The sequence below is a fragment of the Amblyraja radiata genome, chromosome 10 (assembly GCF_010909765.2).
Source record: "Amblyraja radiata isolate CabotCenter1 chromosome 10, sAmbRad1.1.pri, whole genome shotgun sequence".
Classification (NCBI taxonomy): Eukaryota; Metazoa; Chordata; class Chondrichthyes; order Rajiformes; family Rajidae; genus Amblyraja; species Amblyraja radiata.
The window spans coordinates 39,882,113-39,907,522 of NC_045965.1; the positions used below are offsets into that span (position 1 = coordinate 39,882,113).

General features: G+C 45.6%; 1 protein-coding gene and 1 long non-coding RNA gene across 3 annotated transcripts in view; one reads left to right on the forward strand and one right to left on the reverse strand.

Annotated features, from left to right (window-relative positions):
- The window catches only part of cc2d1b (coiled-coil and C2 domain containing 1B), a 77,791-nt gene extending 57,446 nt beyond the window's left edge, over positions 1–20,345 (reverse strand). For both annotated transcript variants that reach the window (XM_033028605.1, XM_033028604.1), the window contains exon 1: positions 20,060–20,345. In XM_033028605.1, coding sequence (XP_032884496.1) covers positions 20,060–20,125 — 66 coding nt within the window. In that variant the 5' untranslated portion in view covers positions 20,126–20,345. The remainder of the gene's footprint in view (positions 1–20,059) is intronic.
- Positions 9,336–10,269, forward strand: LOC116977820. The gene is made up of 2 exons (XR_004413311.1): positions 9,336–9,598; positions 9,988–10,269. It is a non-coding gene; the product is annotated as an uncharacterized LOC116977820 (long non-coding RNA).
- Positions 20,346–25,410: the final 5,065 nt, after the last annotated feature.

Here is a 25,410-nt window from a genome sequence, read left to right on the forward strand (position 1 = left end):
GTACTGAACCCCCCATTCAACCCCTCTGACATCCCCCGTGCTCTCCCCTCACAATTTTACCTACTCCAACGCGCACTAATTCCCCTGCCTCAATCCATCCGCACCGATGGCCTTCTCAACCCCCCCCCCCCCCATCTATCCATCCCGCACTGGTGTGAATCACACCCCCCCCCCCCCCCCCCCCGACTCAACTGGAAATGTCTTCACAGCGAACATTGACTATGTTTGATAACGGAATGCAATCAAATGTGTTTTAATTCCCAATGTTATTTGTTTTAATCCATAAAGATGGATTAATTACATTGTGAACTCGTGAAACACTAAAACCGTAGTGTTCGATTGTCACTGCTACCGTTGACACGTTATTACAGAATTCATTCCAATGGCAAGTCAATGCTCTTAATATGGAGTATCAGTACTGTAGTTAATTAATGAGTAACATTCACAACTATGCGTTGGATTTATCCAGGTTTTACTTCTACATTCGGTCACATAAAACACAAATTTGGTCAGGAGATATTTCAGTTGAAATGTTAACGTTAATTCTGAAGTGGGAATGATGGAAACAGCATTTATCAATATTTTTTTTTAATCTGCTGTGTACAAACTGGGTATCTTCATTGCTGTTCACAGCACATACATCTAATCTGAATGTCCGGTAATGTGGCGTTTTGACACCTTTAAACATATTACCAATAGAATATTTGCTGCAGTTATGTCCTTTGGCCATCTCTTGTCAGTTAGTGTAATGTTTAACCTGTCAGATGGGTATAGTCGATTTTAACAGCTATTATCATAAAATGCCTTCAGAAATTTCCTTGCAACCTGTATATTTTGTTGTGGATAAATTATGTGGGAAGCGAGAGTGTTTCTGTACCAATAGCAATAACGACCCATGCTATGGCCATGTCATAATTTTCAGTCCTTCACAGAAAACATGCTTGCATCAATCTGTAGTGTGCATGGTTAAGCATATATGTTACCATGGGCCAGGATTTATTGACACAGGTTGATCATACGCTGAATAATCCAACCACATTTATGTTTAGAAGTGGAAAGAAATAATAGAAATTGCATTAATTGCAATGTGTAAAAAGAGTTCAGATACTGTATTATAATTCTGCTGCATGTCTTTGTGGTACATATCATGTCTTGATTGGTGAATATGTTTAGTTTGTGACTTTATTTAAAGCAGAAATAATATGTGAATGCTTCATTGAGCATAATTCCGACTGGTAACTACGCACTTCGTCCGAGCACACTATCGCACGTGTCATGCAAGCCATCTTAAATGACCACCTAAACTGTAATTTGGCAACCTAAAATGTTGCCGACGTTGCCTGGCTGGCAACAAGGAAAACAAGTTAAGTGAGAGCCCTGATCACATTGAATGGTGGTGCTGGCTCGAAGGGCCAAATGGCCTTCTCCTGTACCCATTGTCTATAATTCCTTAGCTCTGCTCTCACTCCCCCCCCCCCCCCCCCCCCCCCCCCCCCCGACTCGTAACAAGGACAGAGTCCCCCTTGTCCTCACCTTCCACCCCACAGCCGTCACATACAACAGATAATCCTCCGAAATTTTTGTCACCTCCAACAGGATCCCACCACTGGCCACATTCAGGACTGAATCAGGCTATATGGGCAGAACTTGGAAACAAGATTGAAATAATAACTTTGATGGACTATATTATAGGCCTCTGTCTCTATTCTGGTTTTACACATAACTCAGTCTGGTTCAATACTGACCATCAGTGTTTTTCTGCTGCTGGTTTTGCATACCTGACTTAAGAGCCCATTGCTGTTGGCCTACTTGCTTCCCACCATTACAATGGAAAATTAAAAAGGGAGGCTTTGTACTTTTTCAACCTGCATTAGCCATTTTAAGATTCTTGATATTTCCTGCTGTGAATGTAAATCTTGAATCAGCACTGTAAAATGGTTATGTGAAGGGAAAATGGAGGTCAGGTGAACTGGGTTGAAACTTAAAATGTCTGCTCACCAAAGTTGCTGACTATGTGGCTGCAGGCCTCAGGAAGTTGTGATCCTGAGAAATACACATTATCCTGCTGATGCTGCATATTCGCAACTTTGATATTCCCCGCACTCGTCTGATTGAGGTGGCTGAGTTTCAGAAGGCTGAAGAATATGCAAACCACTGGCTCCCGAATGTCTGAGAAATGTCCCTGTCTTAGCTCTAGTATTGTTCCACTAATTAACATCTCCCATTGTGTACTCCCTGTCTTAGCTCTAGTATTGTTCCACTAATTAACATCTCCCATTGTGTACGTGCCTGTTATCATGACCATTGTGTACAGGTCTGTCGATTGTTTGGGTAATGTGGGAGGGGGCTAAACGGTGGCATTAATGTATATAAAGCATTGCAATTAAGGGCAGTCAGCTGGACTCTTTGCTAGGTTGTTAAACCTGTGTGGAGACTACCAAGCTCAATAAACGTACGTTTAAAGCAACCCTGGTGCCTGGTCGATTATTGTCGAAACAACCGATGTGAGAGAAAAACGTGAATCAACATTTTGGTGTCAGAAGTGGGATGTCAACCAGCGACTGATCGAGCCGGCGAGTGAATCCACTGGGCGACGGGATCGATGTGAAGGGTGCGCAGCCAAGTGAGTAGATTTAGTTAAATCTCCTCTTGGTCCTTCCTCGTATCCCGGCGTAGCAGGGTAATTCGCTGACTTGCATCAGTTGGTGGGACGACATCCGAACGTTCCGGTTGTGGGCACTGGGATAGGGCCGTCTCGAGGATTATCCTAGTCTGATCGAGCGGATAAAACACCCCGTAGAGGGGGACCGTAGACGGTATATAAGAGGAGTGCACTGGGTATAGGAAGTTAACTAGTATTGAGACGTTAACTGAGACCAAGGTACCCCCATATCTCACAGAAAGTCCACTTCAAAGTGACTGAGTGAGATACGGTGGAACCAAGGACTCTAGGTTAACCCTGAAAGAGTTAACAAGTATTGAGTGTTAACCGAGACCAAGGTACCCCCATATCTCACAGAAAGTCCGCTTTAAAGTGGCCGAGTGAGATACGGTGGAACCAAGGACTCACGGTTAACCCTGAAATTTTGGTTGGGATATTTGTGTGACCGTCTCGAGGATTATCCTAGTCTGATCGAGCGGATAAAACACCCCGTAGAGGGGGACCGTAGACGGTATATAAGAGGAGTGCACTGTGTATAGGAAGTTAACTGGTATTGAGACGTTAACCGAGACCAAGGTACCTCCGTATCTCACTGAAAGTCCGCCTTAGACTGGTTGTTAAGAGAGGAAATCCTCCACGCGAGGTCAGGAATTGAAGTGACCAAGTGAGATACGGCGGAACCAAGGACTCGCGGTTAACCCTGAAAGAGTTAACAAGTATTGAATGTTAACCGAGACCAAGGTACCCCGTACCTCACAGAAAGTCCGCTTTAAAGTGGCCGAGTGAGATACGGCGGAACCAAGGACTCGCGGTTAACCCTGAAAGAGTTAAAAAGTATTGAGTGTTAACCGAGACCAAGGTACCCCGTACCTCACAGAAAGTCCGCTTTAAAGTGGCCGAGTGAGATACGGCGGAACCAAGGACTCACGGTTAACCCTGAACTATTGGTGTGTAATAGCATAAGTGTATATTGAATCGTCGGATTAAAAAGTATTGAGTGTTAACCGAGACCAAGGTACCTCCGTATCTCACAGAAAGTCCGCCTTAGACTGGTTGTTAAGAGAGGAAATCCTCCACGCGAAGGTCAGGAATTGAAGTGACCGAGTGAGATACGGCGGAACCAAGGACTCACGGTTAACCCTGAAATTTTGTGTGTGATAGTATAAGTTTAAAAATGGGTAATGGTATGGACACCAGTGGTCACCCAGACCGGCCATTACATCAGCTATGTTTCTTGCATCCAGAAATGGAGGAGACCTTTAGGCGTATGTCGGGAGGACTCATTCATAAACTGGGGAAGGATGAATGGCCTGAAGGGGGTTCCAATGATATGGGTGTGTTGTCAAGGGCTCAAAGTGTAATATGGAAAACGGATAGAAAAAATATATATAAAAAGGCCATTCAGTTGTGGGTCGATCATTGTAACAGAGAAAAGGCACGGTCTTTAACGGCCAGTTGGCAGAGTAATGCCTTGAAACTAGGAATACCCCTGACCGAAGGGGGTCAGGAGAAGTCAGCGACAGTACTAAAACAAGAATGCAGGCATGCAAAGGAAAGTAAGGATCGTCAGCAGAGAGAGAGACAAAATAAGGCCAAGGTAGATAAAGACTTACGTAAGTCGGTGGCTGGCATAGATTTGGGAGGTGACGACGAGGAGGAGGTAGAGGATTATCCTTGGGGAGTCCGTGGAGCACCCCCGTTGAACCAGCCTGCCCCCGTTGCCAGTCCTGTGTCCGCTCCTCCAAATCCCGCTACCCGATCCAAGATTAAAACTCACCCTTCACCGATACCAGTTTCCAAATCTCCCGTACCCTCGCCGAACCCCAGAAGACGGTCCCATTCAGGGGAGACCACCGGGAAGACAGTTGCCCCCAGTGCCCCCCCCGCAGGCCGACCCCCTCCGTACTCACCTGGTGCCCCGCAATCCACTGACTCCGTGGGAGGCAGAACTAAACTGAACCCCCGGAACAAACCCAAAAAGAATATGGCACAGCGGCGAACACAATCCCCCTCCAGCTCCACCTTTTCGACCTCCGACGATAATAACGAATGGGAGAGTGAAGGGGACACGGCATCTGAAGACAGAGACGAGAGAAGGGAGGAAGAGGCTAGAAGGGCTAGGAAGAAGAAGCACTCCCCACGCGCACGGCAAATGCCAATGAGAACAGTCCCGAATCCTGCAGCCGCCGGGGTGGCCGTTGTAGCAGGAGGGCCCCCTGCGACCATCCAGGTGTATGCTCCGTGGAAACCAAACGATATGTTGATAATCCTGAATGGGGCACCAGATAAAGTCAAGTGCCCAGGACGATTTGTGGAGTTCATCGGCAACATGCTGGACGCCTACCAAGCCGTCTCTTTAGATGCCTGGAGTCTGGTCAGACAATCCCTGAATCGAACGCAGTGGGGCAAGTTCCTCACCCAGCTGAGGCACAATGACCACGCTGCTATGGAAGCCGTGCACCCGGGAGTTGCCGGAGATGACCAGCGGAAAACCCTACTCCTGGCGGCTCTCGAAGCGACCCTGAGAAAACCTATTGACTTGCCCAAGGTACTGGATCAGAAACCCAAGCGAAATGAGGACCCCGAGGACTTTTTGGAAAGATTTAAGGATGTGTATGGCTCGCATGCTGGGGACCAGAACTTTAACACCGGTCAGCAATCTCCCCAGTTCTGTGCTACACTAATGCTCTGCTTGCCCGATGATGTCGGTACCAGCGTTAAGACAAATAATTTAAATTGGACCGGCATAACCACCCCTGATATGTGCCGCGCCGTATGTGCATTATGGAAGAGAGGAGAAGCTAGGGATCCACCAGCAAAGGTAAAGACGGAATATGTTATCACTCGAGAGCAGCCGCCAGAACACAAGGGACCTCCGCACGCAGACTCGAGGATACCAGAAGGAGCACCAGCCCTGCTTTCCGGTATGGATGGATAGCCAGCACAACACGTACCCTTTCCCTTGGGGACATCCGAACGGACCTAATGCCTCCCCGTACAGGCCACCATATGCACCCCGTGGAGGTAACAACCAGCGGCCATATGGAGGAATAGGATGGGGACCAAGAAAACCCTTGATTTGTTATGAATGTGGAGGCACCGGTCACATGCGCCGACAATGTCCAAGTGATAACCAGCAAGGAGGAAGACGAGGAAGTGGCCAGGGACAATACGGACAACCTGGACAGCAAGGTCAACAAGGACCCCGAGGAGGGGACCCAGGTCCAACTCCCTCCTTCCAAGGAATACACCAAAACCTCTTTGAAAATTGACCACCAAAGATGCTGTCGATATCCCCAACAAGGAGGAATGACAGTATCCCGGAGCCACACCTGAAGATGATAGTTAATAATGAATCACACTCCTTCCTTGTTGATACCGGAGCAACTGTTTCATCAGTGCAATGTTCCTTAGCCCTCCAGACTACTGGACAGCATGAAATGTTACAAGGCTTTGATGGAATCCCCCACCCTTATCGCCTAACTGTACCAGTGTCTGTCCAGTATGAAGGAATCCGCATTATGCACCAATTCGTGGTGACTAACAATTTGGACATTAATGTTTTGGGACGAGACCTACTTTGTCGACTACAGCTTCTGCTTGTATGTCAGCCGCATTCCATAGAGATTGAACACGCTCAACATCGACAGTGCTATCAGCATCGAACCCCCCAGTGGTGGAGCCTGGACTTGGAGGACCAAGAACACCATGTCACACTTGCCTATGATGCGAGTGGATCCAACTCGGAACTGGAGCAATTCTTTGGGCCCCATGAGGGCAGTCAGTGGACCATCACCGAGTTGGCTACCGTAACCGGTCGAGAAGGAGAAGCGTTGGCTGTGTCAATATCTATGTCCAACTGGAGGCAAAGTCCTGGCATCGCACCTCATCTTACGCTAAAAGTATACCTTCCATATACCGCCAAAGATCTCGGACCAATGGTTTTTCAGGCCTTGAAGGGATCAGATGAAAATATCCAAGGCCCCCAGCAAGTTACCTCCGATCTGTCCATTACCTATTCACCCACCCGACCTACTCAGGAGGGTACCTTGAGACACCATAAGGGCCGAGATATTGTGGAATTTACTGATCCGGAAGTATGGGCGAATGATCAGACTCAAGTAGGACTTACAAATGTTGAGCCAGTCCTGGTGCAGGTCAAGCCTGGTGCAGCCATGCCATCTATACGACAATATCCCTTGAAAGTCCAGGCCGTACCCTATATCGACAGGTTACTCAAAGGACTATTGGAGCAGGGTATTTTGATCACATGCCAGTCCTGCTGCAACACACCGATTCTCGCAGTCCCAAAACCAGGAAAGCCGAATCAGTATCGTCTAGTCCAGGACCTGCGGGCCATTAATGCCATAGTACAACCATTACATGCTCTTGTTCCTAACCCAGCACATATTCTTGCTACCATCCCGGCTAAAGCAACCGTCTTTGGATCGGTGGATCTCCAACATGCCTTTTTCTCGATTCCTTTACATCCAGACTGTCAGTACCTGTTCGCATTCACCTATAATGGACAACAGTATACATGGACCAGATTGCCACAGGGCTTTGTAAACTCACCGACCCTATTTTCTCGTTGTCTGCAACAGCAATTACAAAACCTGCAGTTACCTGAGGGGTCTGCATTGATCCAGTATGTCGATGACCTTTTAGTGGCCAGTGAAACGGAGGAGCAGAATAGGGAAGCTATAATTTTGTTGTTAAACTTTGTAAAGACATTGGGGTACGTTGTGTCCCCCTCCAAAGTAAATGTCGGTCAAAAGGAGGTGAAATTCCTCGGAGTCATAATCTCTGCAGATGGCCATCGGTTGGACGAGAGCCGCATAGACCCTATTTATAGAACAGCACCTCCCACGTCAGCCAGGGGAATGCGACAGTGGCTGGGAATGATCAACTACTGCCGGCAGTGGATTCCGAATGTGGCCCTGGACATAAAGCACCTGACCCCTTACACCAGCGAGGAAAGTACCTTTTGTGTTGTCAGGTGAAGCCTTGACAGCGTTCAATAATCTACGAGAGGCCCTGCAGAAGGCTCCTGCGCTGGGGCGACCCCTGTATGATAGACCTTTTCAGCTCTATTGTACCGTCCTGGGCGAATGTGCCACTGCGGTTTTGACCCAGCGGCATGGGGATAAGCACCGACCAGTGGCGTATTATTCATCCAAGTTAGACCCTGTGGCACTGGGGTATCCCCATTGTACACAGATTCTGACAGCAGTGTACAATAGTCTTCAGTCGGCCGCCAACCTCACTCTCCAGCAGGACATTACCGTATATTCCTCCCACTCTGTGACCGCCCTGCTGGGACAACTCCAGACCCAGCATTTGACCTCAGCCAGACAAAATAAATATGAGATCTACCTGTTGAATAATCCCAAGCTACAGTTCCGGCACTGCACTACTATCAACCCCGCTGCGTTTCTCTGTTCTCCTCCTGACCCCCTCGCTCCATGCGACCATAACTGCTTGGAGGCTATTCTCGCGGATACCAGTCCGCGCCCTGACCTTAGCGATTAACCTCTAGCCTCTCCAGATTTGATCCTTTATACCGATGGAAGTTCGTCCATCAACGAGCAGGGACGCCGTCTGTCAGGCTTTGCGGTAGTTAAGCAAGATGGAACCTTGCTGGATTGTGGCAGTTTTGACCCACCGTTTTCAGCTCAGCAGGCCGAGTTGTTTGCCCTCACCCGAGCCTGTGTCCTTGCAGAGGGGCACTCCGTCAATATTTACACCGACTCCCGATACGCATTTGGAGTCGTTCACGATTTCAGACAGTTATGGAAAAACAGGGGATTCCTCACCTCAACGGGCCATAAGATTGCCAATCAGATCCTGGTCTCTGACCTGTTGAATGCTATCCTCCTGCCCTCTGCGGTAGCCGTAATTAAATGTGCGGCTCACACGACAGGAGATTCCCCGGTCCAAATCGGTAACAGGTTGGCTGATGAAGCGGCTAAGTGTGCTTCACGCGATAGATTTAAAGTGGTGGGTAGTATGATGAGGCAGGTGAAAAGCCTTTATATGGGCTCGTCTGAATCTGAGAAACCTATGCGAACCATAAATGATGTATTGCTCTTACAGGGGGACGCCTCTGCTAATGTTATAATGGAATGGGAGCAGCTGGGCTGTCGGAAGGCTGACTCTGGACTGTGGCTCACGCCGGCCGGACAGACCTGTATGACAGACCAGTTAGCGACCTGGGTCATTGATTGCCTACATCTAGCCACTCACTGTGGGGCCACCCTGCTAGTAGACGCTCTCTTACAGGCATGGTGGCATCCTCGACTTAAGGTTTTGGCAGCACAAACTAGCGCACGGTGCCTCACCTGTGCGACACACAACCCAGGTAAAGGAGTTGTCTGCCAGACAGGTCGTACTCCATTACCTACTGCTCCGTTTGAAACCTTACAGATGGATTTTATTGATTTGCCTAAGTGTCAGTGTTATAAACATGTACTTGTTATTGTTGATGTGTTTTCTAGGTGGATTGAAGCCTTTCCCACCACTGATTGTACTGCTTCTACGGTGGTGTCTATTTTATTACGGCAGTTTGTTCCTCGATTTGGGGTTCCAAATACCATCAGTTCAGATAACGGCCCTCACTTTATTGCCACTATCAATAAAGAATTGTGCCGACAGCTGGGAGTAACTCAGCGGCTGCATTGTGCTTATCGCCCACAGGCTGCAGGAATGGTGGAACGCTTGAACCAGACCCTGAAGACCAAGCTTGCCAAGCTGGTGGACCAATCAGGCTCCACATGGGTTAAAATGTTGCCTGTTGCTTTGTTCCAGATCAGAGTCCTTCCAGCAGGGAAGACAAGGTTGTCTCCTGCAGAGATCATCTATGGCCGACCTCTGCGCACCCCCTGGACAGACATTATCCCGGCCACAATGACATTGCATCACATGACGGAGGAGATGGTCTCTTACGTCCTTGCCCTTACAAGGGCCCTGCGTGAGATTCATGGGGAGGTCAAGGCCGCTTATGTGGGCGACATAGATTTTCCCGTTAATGGACGGATCACCCCGGGCTCTTATGTGTTGATTAAGAATTGGGTTCGTAAGGACACCCTTTCTCCTCGATGGTTGGGCCCCTTCCAGGTTCTCCTCACCACCCCCACCGCAGTAAAGGTAGAAGGACGATCGGCATGGGTGCATTTGCACCATTGCAAAGTGGTTGGTGACACCAAGCAAAGGGGGGAGGTCAAGGTCAGGGAGGGGGATCCAGTCCACGGGAAGCAGGGCTTTGGGTTTGTTCCTGGGCCATGAAATTGCACGTTCTTTTCTTTTTCCCTCCCTTGTCTTCACAGATACGAAATAAATCGCTGAGATGAGGGTCTTTGTGGCATTAATATGTGTGGTGACCACTGCAGGGTTAATCGGTTTTGGCTGGAAATGGACAAAGCCTGAACATGGACGGAACGAATGAGGAAAGAGAGGGGAACGAGAAGACTCCAATTTTTTCATCCAGGCACACAACGAGCTATTCGGGAAGGGGCAGGTGGTTTGTTATCCACAAATGACATCAGTTACCTCCCTGTTTACCCCATCCCCTGCATGGGGCAGAACCGAACGATTGGTGAAGTGCCAGGGAAAAGATATGGTCCCTGTCAAGCCCGTCAGCATCGACAATGATATGCTTCTTGCTCCACCGGCCAACTGCTTACCGCTACCTAAGAACAATAACCACTCCTACGACAATTGCTATAATGGATCTAGGATGGCGTCAAGAGCACCAGCTAGGCCATAGTGAGCAGGAGAAACTGTTACCATTCCCCAACGACAGCGACAACGATGAAGTGAGTGAGGAAGGAGAATTGGGGGACAAGGGTCGGACGGTCCAAGAAGCCTTGGCCAGGGAACTAGAAGGTTACGAGATTCGGCGAATGGGACTTTTAAATGGACTGTGAGTGTTGCCATAAAAATGGCAAAAGGGGGGAATGTGAATGTAAATCTTGAATCAGCACTGTAAAATGGTTATGTGAAGGGAAAATGGAGGTCAGGTGAACTGGGTTGAAACTTAAAATGTCTGCTCACCAAAGTTGCTGACTATGTGGCTGCAGGCCTCAGGAAGTTGTGATCCTGAGAAATACACATTATCCTGCTGATGCTGCATATTCGCAACTTTGATATTCCCCGCACTCGTCTGATTGAGGTGGCTGAGTTTCAGAAGGCTGAAGAATATGCAAACCACTGGCTCCCGAATGTCTGAGAAATGTCCCTGTCTTAGCTCTAGTATTGTTCCACTAATTAACATCTCCCATTGTGTACTCCCTGTCTTAGCTCTAGTATTGTTCCACTAATTAACATCTCCCATTGTGTACGTGCCTGTTATCTTGACCATTGTGTACAGGTCTGTCGATTGTTTGGGTAATGTGGGAGGGGGCTAAACGGTGGCATTAATGTATATAAAGCATTGCAATTAAGGGCAGTCAGCTGGACTCTTTGCTAGGTTGTTAAACCTGTGTGGAGACTACCAAGCTCAATAAACGTACGTTTAAAGCAACCCTGGTGCCTGGTCGATTATTGTCGAAACAACCGATGTGAGAGAAAAACGTGAATCAACACTGCTGTCAGCAGTTTCATGTTTCAGTTTCGATTTCCCCCTGTCATTCCTACAGATGACATACATCCTTCTGAACATATCCTATCCATGTTAAAAAAATTGTTTTTAAACGATGTGATAGTACCCGACTCAACTACCTCCTCTGGCAGATTGTTCCAAACACATAGCACCCTTTGTATAAAAAAGTTGCCCTTTAAGTTTCTATTAAATCTTTCCCTCCTCACCCAAAACCTATGTCCTCTGGTCCTTGATTTCTCCACTTTGGGTAAACGACTTTGTGCGTTTACACTATCTGTTCCTCTTACGATGTTTGTACACCTCTATAAGATAAGCCCTCATCCTCCTGCGATCCAAGGATTAAAGTCCCAGCCTGCTCAACCTCTCAGGCCCTCAAGTCCTGACAACATCCTCATAAATCTTCCCTACACCCTTCCAGCTTAACAACATCTTTCCTATAACAATGTGACTAAAACTTAACACAATACTCCAAATGTAGCCTCATCAATGTCGTGCACAACTGTAGCATAACCTCCCAACTTCTATACTCAATACTCTGACTAACGAAGTCCAATGTACCAAAAGCCTATTGGCCACCCTATCTACTTGTGATGCCTCTTGCAAGGAACTATGTACCTCCATTATCCTCTCATCCCTCTCCTCTACGACACTCCCCAGCGCCCTGCCATTCACTGTGTAGATCCTACCCTGGTTTGACTTCCAAAAATGCACCACCTCACACTATTCAGTCCACCTGCCCAACCAAGCAAAATCCTGCTGCAATTTTTGACAACTATCTTTGCTATTTATAATACCACCCACTTTAGCATCAATTGCAAACTTATAAATTAAGCCTTATACATTTTCATCCAAATGATTGATATAGATGACGAACAGCAATGGCCATGTACCGAATCTTGAGGCACAACATTAGTCATATGCCTTGCTGAAATCCATATATACAACATCTACAACTCTGCCTTTATCAATCTTTTTGGTTACATATTTGTGAGACATGATCTCCCATGTGAAGACCATCCTAAAACCGTGACTATCGCTACTTAGTCCTCGAGTATCTAAATGCACGTATATCTTAACCCTCAGAATGCCCTTTAGTTATCCCCAAACGATTCGACCATGTCTGCCGATATGGGGTTAAAATTCATGGCAACGTTCCAATCGATCGCATTCCAGAAACACCCACTCGCAAGATGATTTAAATTCCCTTTTTTTTGGACAATCATGTCATAAATCGTCTATATTTTGTGTAATTGTCCATCCATAATCAATATTTTTATACTAAATATCCACAACAGTTTTAGTCACATGTATTGTGCAAAAAATAAGAATTTTGATTATATTAAGAGTGGATGTTTCTAGATTAATTTATGGGAATTAAACATTAAATTCCTTCCATTTGGCATATAAGTTCATGACAGTGAGATTTAAAAATCACGTTATATTGTGAATTCTTGTGTGAATGGAATCAGTTTGTTATTTGGATACTTAGGCTATTTAAAAATGTTAGCCTTTTCTTATGAAATGGATAGATGTTTAGATCTAGTAATTGAATTTAGATGAATTTAATTGATTTGATGAAACTGATGAATATTAATTTTTTGTTGGGTATTTACTATTTGTTTTAGCGTTTAACTTTATCATTTCCACCTTTTTTCGAAAACTGCAAATAACTTGTTTCTGTTAATGTTGTTCAGTGTTTTTTTTCCTTTATATTTTAAACAATGTCTCCGAAGAAGAAATGCAAAATTGTCAATTCAGCTAAAGAGACTCATTTAGACAGCATTCGCAGTGATTATCCGAATTTGGATTACTCCAAATGTGATGATTTACAGGACATTCTTAATGGGAAAGTAGTGGGCAGAAAGGCATGTCATGCGTGGTTTGAAGAGCAAAAACTTGTTTACAATGACAAAATTGAAAAGTTGAGGAAAAACATGGTGTACAGAGTTGCTTATTGGTTAAATCTGGGGAGTATGATGATGCTACTGATTATGATATGCCAATGTACCAGCTAGCAACTGATCTTCTCCATAAAGACTTAGTCTATTGCTAGAAATCAGGGCCGGATTTACGTATAAGCTAGACAAGCTTAAGCTTAGGGCCTCGAGATCTAGGGGGGCCTACTCACCTCGCTGCCTCGCCGACCATCCGCCCATCGGGACCTCCTACTCTTTGCCCGCTGACCCTGGCCACTCCACCGCCCTCCAGCAGCCCGCAGCCATCGCCTTACCTGCAGCCTGGACTCAGCACCGGGCCTGAAGTTTGAACGCTGCAGTTTCCCACTCTCCTGGGTTTAACTGCGCTGGGTCCTAGTGCTAGGCCCCATAACCCTGGTAACCTCAGTGGTTGTTCCACTGGGTCTTCTCCATCCCCCTCAAACCATGTGACCCCAGCTCTTCCCCACCCACACTACAGTCCTCATACCCCCCTCCCCCCTGACCAAGCACCACCCCTCCACCAGACATCGCCTCGGCCTCAGTTCACTCACCTGCCTTCCTCCGGCCCCAAACCCCATCACTGCCACAGGCCCAACACTCCAGAGCTTCAAACGGCGATCCAGGTAAGGTATCGCCCGCTCCGCGGTGAATCCAATATGTATTTTAAAACCAACTGTTTAATTACAACATACAGTAGAATCTGTACACTGTCACTGTCGGGTAGTCATGGTCTTCTAGTCATGGGGGTGGGGGATTGGGAGGGGGGGGCCTCACAAGTGAAATAGCTTAGGGCCTCTCTTCATCTTAATCCGGCCCTGCTAGAAATTGTTATTTATTTACCTATCTGTTACGGACTTACAGCACATAATACAATAATATTAAAGTTCTGATCTTGAGAATATCACATTTTTGAATTTTCAAAGCAATCTGGGTGTTTATTACTATTTCCGTCACAACGGTCAATTTTGTAATTAGCTACAATTAGGTAACTAACTAATGATATGCTTTAAATTCAGGTCATCCAAGAAAGATGTTTCATATTTGTTTCAGAATGCTTCAATCTATAATAACTGAAATTTTCATTCAGTTCTCTTAATTTTTAAGAAAGTTATGGGCTTTTGACTGTCCTCGATCACAGCATTTGTGTTAAGTCAATGGAAAAGCAATAGGGAACAAGATGCTAATTACGAGTATGAAAATTGCCATACCTTTTTTAATACTGAAGATATGAAAGTGAATTAGGTCTCAAATTAAACTTCTTTTGATGCTTTATCTGATGGGATGAATTGCAGACTTGCTTTTTTAAATCTCAAAAATTTGTAACATTGCTATGTATTGGCCTACAGTTCCAAGACTTTTCGTTGCAGCCCTTCTTATATTGAGGCACAAGATTTGCAACCCTCCAGTCTTCTGGCACCTTATCCGTATTTAACGATGACTATGAACCTCATCCAGGGCACCTGCAATTTCTTCTCTAGCTTCCCACATTGTCCTCAGATATAACTGGTCAGGCCCGGGAGATTTATCTATCTTCATATGCGTTAGGACGTCAGCACCTCCTCGACTGCCCTTACAAACTTCCATTAATTGCCCTGTTCCCTGGTCCTCATGTCTTTCTCCATGGTAAAAACAGAGAATAAATACTCATTGACCATACCTTCCCCATCTCCTGTGGCTCCACACACAGTTTACCACTGTGAGTTAAGGGATCAGTGAGTTAAGGGATCAGTGAGTTAAGGGTTTTGTGAGTTAAGGGTTCTGTGAGATAAGGGTTCTGTGAGTTAAGGGTACAGTATTTATTAGTAAAGGTACAGTTTAAAGGATAAAGATTTTTATAGTGTGAGGGAGTTGAGTTAATTTGGGAGTAAGCTATGTCAGTGGAGATTGGCCCCGTGGTTTGCTCAGCCTGCAACATGTGGGAGATCAGGGATATGGTCGGTGTCCCTGGTGACTACGTTTGCAGGAAGTGTGTCCAGCTGCAGCTCCTGGCAGACCGCATTGAACGGTTGGAGCTGCGGTTGGATTCATACTGGAGCATCCACGATGATGAGAAAGTCATGAATAGCACGTACAGCGAGTTGGTCACACCGCAGGAAAAAAGAAAGGGGACAGAAAGGGAACGGGTGGCCAATAGCCAGTAAAGCAGTAGGCAGGTAGTGCAGGAGTCCCCTGCGGTCATCTCCCTCCTAAACAGGTATACCATTTTGGGTACTGTTGGGGGAGATGGCTCATCAGGGGAAGGCAGCAGCAGCCAAGTTCATGGCACCATGGGTGGCTCTGCGGCACAGGAGGAGAGAAAAAAGAGTGGAAGGGCAATAGTAATAGGGGATTCAATTGTAAGGGGAATAGATAGGCGTTTCTGCGGCCGCAAACTAGACTCCAGGATGGTATGTTGCCTCCCTGGTGCAATGGTCAGGGATGTCACTGAACGGCTGCAGAACATTCTGGAGGGGGAGGGTGAACAGCCAGTTGTCGTGGTGCATATTGGCACCAACGATATAGGTAAAAAAAAGGGATGAGGTCCTACAAAGTGAATTTGGGGAGCTAGGAGATAAACTTAAAAGTAGGACCTCAAAGGTAATAATCTCTGGATTACTACCAGTGCCACAGGCTAGTCAGAGTAGAAATAGGAGGATATTGCAGATGAATACGTGGCTTGAAAAATGTTGCAAGGGGGAGGGATTCAAATTTTTAGGGCATTGGAACCAGCTCTGGGGGAGATGGGACCAGTACAAACAGGACGGTCTGCACCTGGGCTGGAATGGAATCAATGTCCTTGGGGGAGTGTTTGCTAGTGCTGTCGGGGAGGATTTAAACTAATGTGGCAGGGGGATGGGTGCAACAAGTGAAATAGCTTAGGGCCTCTCTTCAGAGAGGCAGAGGGGTGTAAAATGAGGGTAGAAGCAATAGGTAGCAAGGTGAAAAGTAAAAGTGGCAGGCAGACAAATCTAGGGCAAAAATCAAACAGAGCCACTTTTCAACATAATTGTATAAGGGGTAAGAGTGTTGTAAAGACAAGCCTGAAGGCTTTGTATCTTAATGCAAGGAGCATTCGTAATAAGGTGGATGAGTTGAATGTGCAGATAGTTATTAATGAATATGATATAGTTGGGATCACGGAGACATGGCTCCAGGGTGACCAAGGCTGGGAGCTGAACATCCAGGGATATTCAATATTCAGGAGGGATAGACAGAAAGGAAAAGGAGGCGGGGTAGCGTTGCTGGTTAGAGAGGAGATAAACGCAATAGAAAGGAAGGACATTAGCTTGGAGGATGTGGAATCGATATGGGTAGAGCTGCGAAACACTAAGGGGCAGAAAACGCTAGTGGGAGTGGTGTACCGGCCACCTAACAGTAGTAGTGGAGTTGGGGATGGCATCAAACAGGAAATTAGAAACGCGTGCAACAAAGGTAAAACAATTATAATGGGTTACTTCAATCTACATATTGATTGGGTGAATCAAATTGGCAGAGGTGCTGAGGAAGAGGATTTCTTGGAATGTATGCGGGATAGTTTTCTAAACCAACATGTAGAAGAACCAACGAGAGAGCAGGCTATTCTAGACTGGGTATTGAGTAATGAGGAAGGGTTAGTAGAGTGACCATAATATGGTTGAGTTCTTCATTAGGATGGAGAGTGACATTGTTAATTCAGAAACAAGGGTCCTGAACTTAAAGAAAGGTGACTTTGAGGATATGAGACGTGAATTGGCCAAGATAGACTGGCAAATGATTCTTAAAGGGTTGACGGTGGATATGCAATGGAAGGCATTTAAAAACTACATGGATGAACTACAACAAGTGTTCATCCCAGTTTGACAAAAGAATAAATCAGGGAAGGTAGTGCATCCGTGGATAACAAGGGAAATCAGGGATAGTATCAAAACAAAAGATGACGCGTACAAATTAGCCAGAACAAGCAGCCTGCCAGAGGACTGGGAGAAATTCAGGATCCAGCAGAGGAGGACAAAAGGCTTAATTAGGAAAGGGAAAATAGATTATGAAAGAAAACTGGCAGGGAACATAAAAACTGACTGCAAAAGTTTTTATAGATATGTGAAGAGGAAAAGATTAGTTAAAACAAAGGTAGGTCCCTTGCAGTCAGAAACAGGCGAATTGATCATGGGGAACAAGGACATGGCAGACCAATTGAATAACTACTTTGGTTCTGTCTTCACTAAGGAAGACATAAACAATCTGCTGGAAATAGCAAGGGACCGGGGGTTAAATGAGATGGAGGAACTGAGTGAAATCCAGGTTAGACGGGAAGTGGTGTTAGGTAAATTGAATGGATTAAAGGCCGATAAATCCCCAGGGCCAGATAAGTTGCATCCCAGAGTACTTAAGGAAGTAGCCGCAGAAATAGTGGATGCATTAGTGATAATTTTTCAAAACTCTTTAGATTCTGGAGTAGTTCCTGAGGACTGGAGGGTAGCTAATGTAACCCTACTTTTTAAAAAGGGAGGGAGAGAGAAAACGGGGAATTACAGACCAGTTAGTCTAACATCGGTGGTGGGGAAAATTCTGGAGTCAGTTATTAAAGATGGGATAGGAGCACATTTGGAAAGTGGTGAATTCATTGGACAAAGTCAGCATGGATTTATGAAAGGTAAATCATGTCTGACGAATCTTATAGAATTTTTCGAGGATGTAACTAGTAGAGTGGATAAGGGATAAGTGGATAAGTGGATCTGGACTTTCAGAAGGCTTTCGACAAGGTCCCACATAAGAGATTAGTATACAAACTTAAAGCACATGGTATTGGGGGTTCAGTATTGATGTGGATAGAGAACTGGCTGGCAGAAAGGAATCAAAGAGTGGGAGTAAACGGGTCCTTTTCAGAATGGCAGGTAGTGACTAGTGGGGTACAGCAAGGCTCAGTGCTGAGACCCCAGCTATTTACAATATATATTAATGATCTGGATGAGGGAATTGAATGCAACATCTCCAAGTTTGCGGATGACACGAAGCTGGGGGGCAGTGTTAGCTGTGAGGAGGATGCTAGGAGGCTGCAAGGTGGCTTGGATAGGTTGGGTGAGTGGGCAAATGCATGGCAGATGCAGTATAATGTGGATAAATGTGAGGTTATCCACTTTGGTGGCAAAAACAGGAAAGTAGACTATTATCTGAATGGTGACCGATTAGGAAAAGGGGAGATGCAACGAGACATGGGTGTCATGGTACACCAGTCATTGAAAGTAGGAATGCAGGTGCAGCAGGCAGTGAAGAAAGCAAATGGTATGTTGGCATTCATAGCAAAAGGATTTGAGTATAAGAGCAGAGGTTCTACTGCAGTTGTACAGGGTCTTGGTGAGACCACACCTGGAGTATTGCGTACAGTTTTGGTCCCCTAATCTGAAGAAATACATTCTTGCCATAGAGGGAGTACAGAGAAGGTTCACCAGACTGATTCCTGGGATGGCAGGACTTTCATATGAAGAAAGACTGGATAGACTTGGCTTGTACACGCTGGAATTCAGAAGATTGAGGGGGGATCTTATAGAAACTTACAAAATTCTTAAGGGGTTGGACAGGCTATATGCAGGAAGATTATTCCCGATGTTGGGGAAGTCCAGAACTAGGGGTCACAGTTTAAGGATAAGAGGGAAGTCTTTTAGGACCGAGATGAGAAAATCATTTTTTACAGAGAGTGGTGAATCTGTGGAATTCTCTGCCACAGAAGGTAGTTGAGGCCAGTTCATTGGCTATATTTAAGAGGGAGTTAGATGTGGTCCTTGTGGCTAAAGGGATCAGGGGGTATGGAGAGATGGGATACTGAGTTGGATGATCAGCCATGATCATATCGAATGGCGGTGCAGGCTCGAAGGGCCGAATGGCCTGCTCCTGCACCTATTTTCTATGTGTCTATGATTCCTGAGGGCCTCTATTCTCTCTCGAGTTACCCTATTTCCCTTAATGTACCGTCTCCGCAATGAAGACGCACCTGGTATGATGCACTGGTTTTAAGCAGAATGTGTTTGGGCAGTCTCAATATGGTTCTAAATAGACACAAACCACTGACAATCACAATGAATAAAAAAAATAAAAACATTGCTGTGGAAAATGGTATTGCTGCAAAATGAGTTCCAGTTTAAATTTGAGGCAGAACGTCGAGGGAACTGTACTCTGCAGCCCTCTGTATCATTAATGATCTCGGGATGTTTGTTACTGGACGACTTCAGCAGCAACTTCTTAAGTGCAAGCCACATGTATTCATTCAGCGGACAAGCCGCGACATTCTGTTTGTCACAAACTCAAAATTCTGGAATTTTCTACCAGACATGAAAGCTATCTTCACACGGGTATTAGTAATGAAATAATAATCTTCACAAGCAACCAGTGACATTCAATTAATGCAGCCCTGCCAGGCACTCACTCGCTCGATTAAAATAGTTGAAAAATACATGAATTAATTGAAGAATACTGTTTACATTCTTCTGACTTGTTTAATAGCATTCCAACTGATAGAGGCATTCATGTTATCTTATTCGTGTTATCTTCTTAACATGACCAATCTGCAAAATTTAAACAGAATCTGTGGCATTTCGTTTCCCTGACAAAAAAATAGCTGCGCCACACGCGTAATCGTGATCATAAATATTTACTGAAATAATCTGGAAAAAAAGTTTGTTGGAATTGAAGTCACATAATTTGTCTGAGGTTGTTGCAAAACATCATGTAATTTGTAACACCACGTGCTTCTGAAAGAAACTGCAGCAACCCCACCCCAGAGTGGGGAGTGTGGAGCAAAGATCATAGATCTTTGGTGTGGAATGTGGAAGACACACGCCCAGGATGAACTACCCTGCCCCTGCGGACAACCCCAAAATAACCAGCATCGTCCCCGCACCGTTTATTTACCTGCTTAGCAGCCGCTGCGCCCCGGCCTTTGGCCGCTGGTTTTGTTTTGGGCTTTGCTGCAAACATGGTGGTACATCCAACAGGCGGCAAGTTCGCCGCCAGACGCCTCAGAAACTTGTACACGGGCTGTCAAGGTATCTTAGAATTAAGATCACTCCCTGACGCGAGCCCTGTGAGTGAGTGGATCAGTCGGAGGGGAAACACGAGCGCCCGGGGCGCCACCTTCGCCCAACCGTCGCCTTAACGCAGTCGCACAGCGAGCGCCTTTGCTCCTTTCCGGTCCGCTGATACTACCGCGTAAGGACCGGCCACTCGGCCCCGGCTAGTCCTCCTGGCCTCAAGCCAAGGCAAATAAAATAAAAGCAATGTGCAGGAAGGAACTGCAGACGCAAAAATGCTGGAGTAACTCAGCGGGACAGGCAGCATCCCTGGAAACGTCGTTGATTTCCATTGATGAAGTACACTTGCACCTTTTACAATGTCTCTTTTTAATGTCACAAAACGTCCCAGACACGGATGGTTATGAAATATAGACATTTTCTCTGCAAACAAGTGCACTTGTCAGTTTCTCACAGGGTGTTTTCGCAAACAGCAATGAGCGTTGTAAAATTAGCTAAGAAGAGTCATTTATAGTTTTAGATTAACCTTCGTTTCTTTTTCGGAAAGTAGTACCTATGTATTATTTCAGAAAACCAAAGCGAACGGGGAAAGGACTCGAGGGCAAAGTTGAACGCAAATAACATTAAGAATGATCAAAGCCACATTTTGCCAGTCTGGAAACCTAGTTTTTATTTCTATTATTTATCCTCTAAAAGGAAAAAAATAGTAAAACATAATTCAGTGGGAGCAATGCCAAAAACTAAGAAAACAAAATATATTTTCTCAGATAAATATTTTAATATTAAAAAAAATGCAGTTTGAAGGTACATTAAAGATTTGAGCATTACATACGTAGAAAATAGATGCAGGATTAGGCTATTTGGCCCTTCGAACCAGTACTGCCATTCAATGTGATCATGGCTGATCATCCACAATCAGTACCCCTTTCCTGCCTTCTCCCCATATCCCTTGATAATGCTAGCCCGAAGAGCTCTATCTAACTCTTTTGAATGTATCCAGTGAATGGCAGTGAATCGGCCTCCACTACCTTCTGAGGCAGAGAATTCCAAAAATTCACAACTCGCTGGGTGAAAAGGTTTTTCCTCATCTCAGTTCTAAATGGCCTACCCCTTATTCTTAAACTGTGGCCCCTGGTTCTGGACTCCAACATCGGGAACATGTTTCCTGCATCTAGCATGTCCAATCCCTTAATAATATTATGTTTCTATAAGATATCCTCTCATTCTTCTAAATTCCAGTGAATACAAGCCCAGTCGTTCCATTCTTTCATCATATAACAGCCCCGCCATCCCGGGAATTAACTTCGTGAACCTACGCTGCACTCCCTCAATAAAAAGAATGTCCTTCCTCAAATTAGGAGACTAAAACTGCACACAATACTCCAGGTGTGGTCTCACCACGGCCCTGTACAACTGCAGAAGGACCTCTTTGCTCCTATACTCAAATCCTCTCATTCTTCATCAGTCTGAAGAAGGGTTTCGGCCCGAAACGTCGCCTATTTCCTTCGCTCCATAGATGCTGCTGCACCCGCTGAGTTTCTCCAGCATTTTTGTGTACCCTCTCATTATGAAGGCTTTCTTCACTGCTAGCTGTACCTGCATGCTTACTTTCAGTGACTGATGTACAAGGACACTCAGGTCTCATTGCACTTCCCCTTTTCCTAATCTGACACCATTCAGATAATAATCTGCCTTCTTTTTCTTACCAACAAAGTGGATAACCTCACATTTATCCATATTATACTGCATCTGCGCACTCACCCAGCCTATACACGTCACCCTGCATCCTCATTGTATCCTATTCACAATTCACACTGCCACCCAGCTTTGTGTCATCTGCAAATTTGCCAATTTTACTTTTAATTCCTTCATCCAAATCATTAATATATATTGTAAATAGCTGCAGTCCCAGCACCGAGCCTTGTGGCACCCCACTAGTCACTACCTACCATTCTGAAAAGGACCAGTTAATTCCTACTCTTTGTTTCCTGTCTGCCAACCAATTTTCTATCCATGTCAAAACCCTACCCCAATACCATGTGCTCTAATTTTGCCCACTATTCTCCTGTGTAGGCCCTCATCAAAGGCTTTCTGAAAGTCCAGATACACTACATCCACTGGCTCTCCCTTATCTATTTTACTTGTTAGAGTGGCTTGCAAAAGTATTCATACCCCTTGGACCTTTCCACATTTTGTCACGTTACAACCACAAACGTAAATGTATTTTATTGGGATTTTATGTGGTAGACCAACACAAAGTGGTGCATAATTGTGAAGTGGAAGGAAAATGATACATGGTTTTCAAATTTTTTTACAAATAAAAAACTGAAAAGTGTGGCGTGGAAAAGTATGAGTCAATACTTTGTAGAACCACCTTTCGCTGCAATTACAGCTGCAAGTCTTTTGGGGTATGTCTCTACCAGCTTTGCACATCTAGAGACTGAAATTTCTGCCCATTCTTCTTTGCAAAATAGCTCAAACTCAGTCAGATTGGATGGAGAGCGTCTGTGAACAGCAATTTTCAAGTCTTGCCAGAGATTCTCAATTGGATTTAGGTCTGGACTTTGACTGGGCCATTCTAACACATGAATATGCTTTGATCTAAACCATTCCATTGTAGCTCTGGCTGTATGTTTAGGGTCGTTGTCCTGCTGGAAGGTGAACCTCCGCCCCAGTCTCAAGTCTTTTGCAGACTCTAACAGGTTTTCTTCCAAGATTGCCCTGTATTTGGCTCCATCCATCTTCCCATCAACTCTGACCAGCTTCCCTGTCCCTGCTGAAGAAATGCATCCCCACAGCATGATGCTGCCACCACCATGTTTCACAGTGGGGATGGTGTGTTCAGGGTGATGTGCAGTGTTAGTTTTCCGCCACACATAGCGTTTTGCATTTAGGCCAAAAACTTCAATTTTGGTCTCATCTGACCAGAGCACCTTCCTCCACATGTTTGCTGTGTCCCCCACATGGCTTGTGGCAAACTGCAAACGGGACTTCTTATGGCTTTTTTTTTAACAATGGCTTTCTTCTTGCCACTCTTCCGTAAAGGCCCGATTTGTGGAGTGCACGAATAATAGTTGTCCTGTAGACAGATTCTCCCACCTGAGCTGTGGATCTCTGCAGCTCCTCCAGAGTCACCATGGGCTTCTTGGCTGCTTCTCTGATCAATGCTCTCCTTGCCCGGCCTGTCAGTTTAGGTGGACGGCCATGTCTTGGTAGGTTTGCAGTTGTGTCATACTCTTTCCATTTTCGGATGATGGATTGAACAGTGCTCCGTGAGATGTTCAAAGCTTGGGATATTTTTTTGTAACCTAACCCTGCTTTAAACTTCTCCACAACTTTATCCCTGACCTGTCTGGTGTGTTCCTTGGGCTTCATGATGCTGTTTGTTCACTAATGTTCTCTAACAAACCTCTGAGGCCTTCACAGAACAGCTGTATTTATACTGAGATTAGATTACACACAAGTGGACTCTATTTACTAATTAGGTGACTTCTGAAGGCAATTTGTTGCACTGGATTTTATTTAGGGGTATCAGAGTAAAGGGGGCTGAATACTTTAGCACGCCACACTTTTCAGTTTTTCATTTGTAAAAAAATTTGAAAACCACGTATCATTTTCCTTCCACTTCACAATTATGCGCCACTTTGTGTTGGTCTATCACATAAAATCCCAATAAAATACATTTACGTTTGTGGTTGTAACGTGACAAAATGTGGAAAAGTTCAAGGGGTATGAATACTTTTGCAAGCCACTGTACATCCTCAAAAATGTCCACAAGATTAATCAAGCAAGATTTCCGCTTCGTAAATCCATGCTGACTTGGACCGATCCTCAGGGCCAGCCTTAAGCCTGGGGTGGTGGGCAACACACGCTATCCCCTCAGCAGCGACCCCAGTAGGTGAAATTCCTCACCAACAACCCAGCCCCGCGGTTAAATCTCAATAGGGAGGTTGCACGCAGTCAAGGTCACGTCCCGTGACCCATACTGTTGCCACGCAACGCAAACTGGAGTACACGCGATGAACTGCAGGTAAGCAGTTGCTATGGCTGCCAGCACAGTGGGCCTTTCTTCTGGCCCAGCATCCGGACTGGTTGCACATTCGCGGACCCCGGGCCGTCTATCCCCCGTGGCTGGTGGTGGAGGTGGTTGGGGGGGGAAGAGGTTGGGGAGGGGGGGGGAGGTCAGGGAGGGGAGCCGGGGGAGGGAGAAAGAGGTCGGGGTGTCTGTGCAGCGTGGTCAGTGACTCTGGGTGGGTGGAGGGAGCAGACCATCCCCAACTCTGCTGCAGCTGACATTGACCGGAGCCGCGGCCCTGCTCCACCCGGCCCCGTGTGTGGGCGCTGCCGACCCACAGCCAGTGACAGTACGGCCCACAGGGGGAGACGGGGCAGAGGAATCTCTCCAATACATACAGAATTAAGTAAGATTTAAACCTGTGTTTCTGTAACTTCTCCCCTTTATTTCCAGAATCTGGAGTACAAGATAAAGAATTATTTTCCATTTTGTTTTGGGATAATAATAATCTACATGTGATCTCCAAGTCCTCCATATCTCTCATGATATCTACAACTCAAAGTTCTTTGTTCCATACGGACCAAAGTAGATAACATCATTGTAGAAACAGGAAACTGCAGCTACTGGTTTACCAAGGAAGGACACAAAATGCTGGAGTGACTCAGCGGGTCAGGCAGCATCCCTGGAAAACATGGATAGGTGACATTTTAGGTTGGAACTCTTCTTCAGGGTTCCATGTTCTCCAGGGATGCTGCCTGACCCGCTGAGTCACTCCAACACTTTGTCTTTTCTTGATAACTCAATTATTGTTTACTCCAAACTCCACTTGTCTTATTTTTATTAATTTGCATATTCTAATTGAAAACTTGGCTGCGGTTGATTATGTGTTGGATGAAAGGTAATGTGGAAATGGGGAGCAAGTAACAGACATCTTGTACACAAAATAAATGTGTTAGCTAGGGATTGAAACTCATTCACTAACTGTTGGCACTGCCCTGGTTATTTGGACTATTCAGTGGTGTTCCCTTAGGTGACTGGCAGTCTTCCATTCATGTTGTCTGCAACTTGTATAATTGCCAGTTACACAAATATGCCATTGACTGAGGTTTGATGCTGACAAAAGATAGCAGCTTACGTTCAAGTTATTTTTTTTAAACAAAAAGTAGATTGTGTTGATTGTCTTGTTTCCCACAGGGAATTTTCTGTTAGGCATTTTA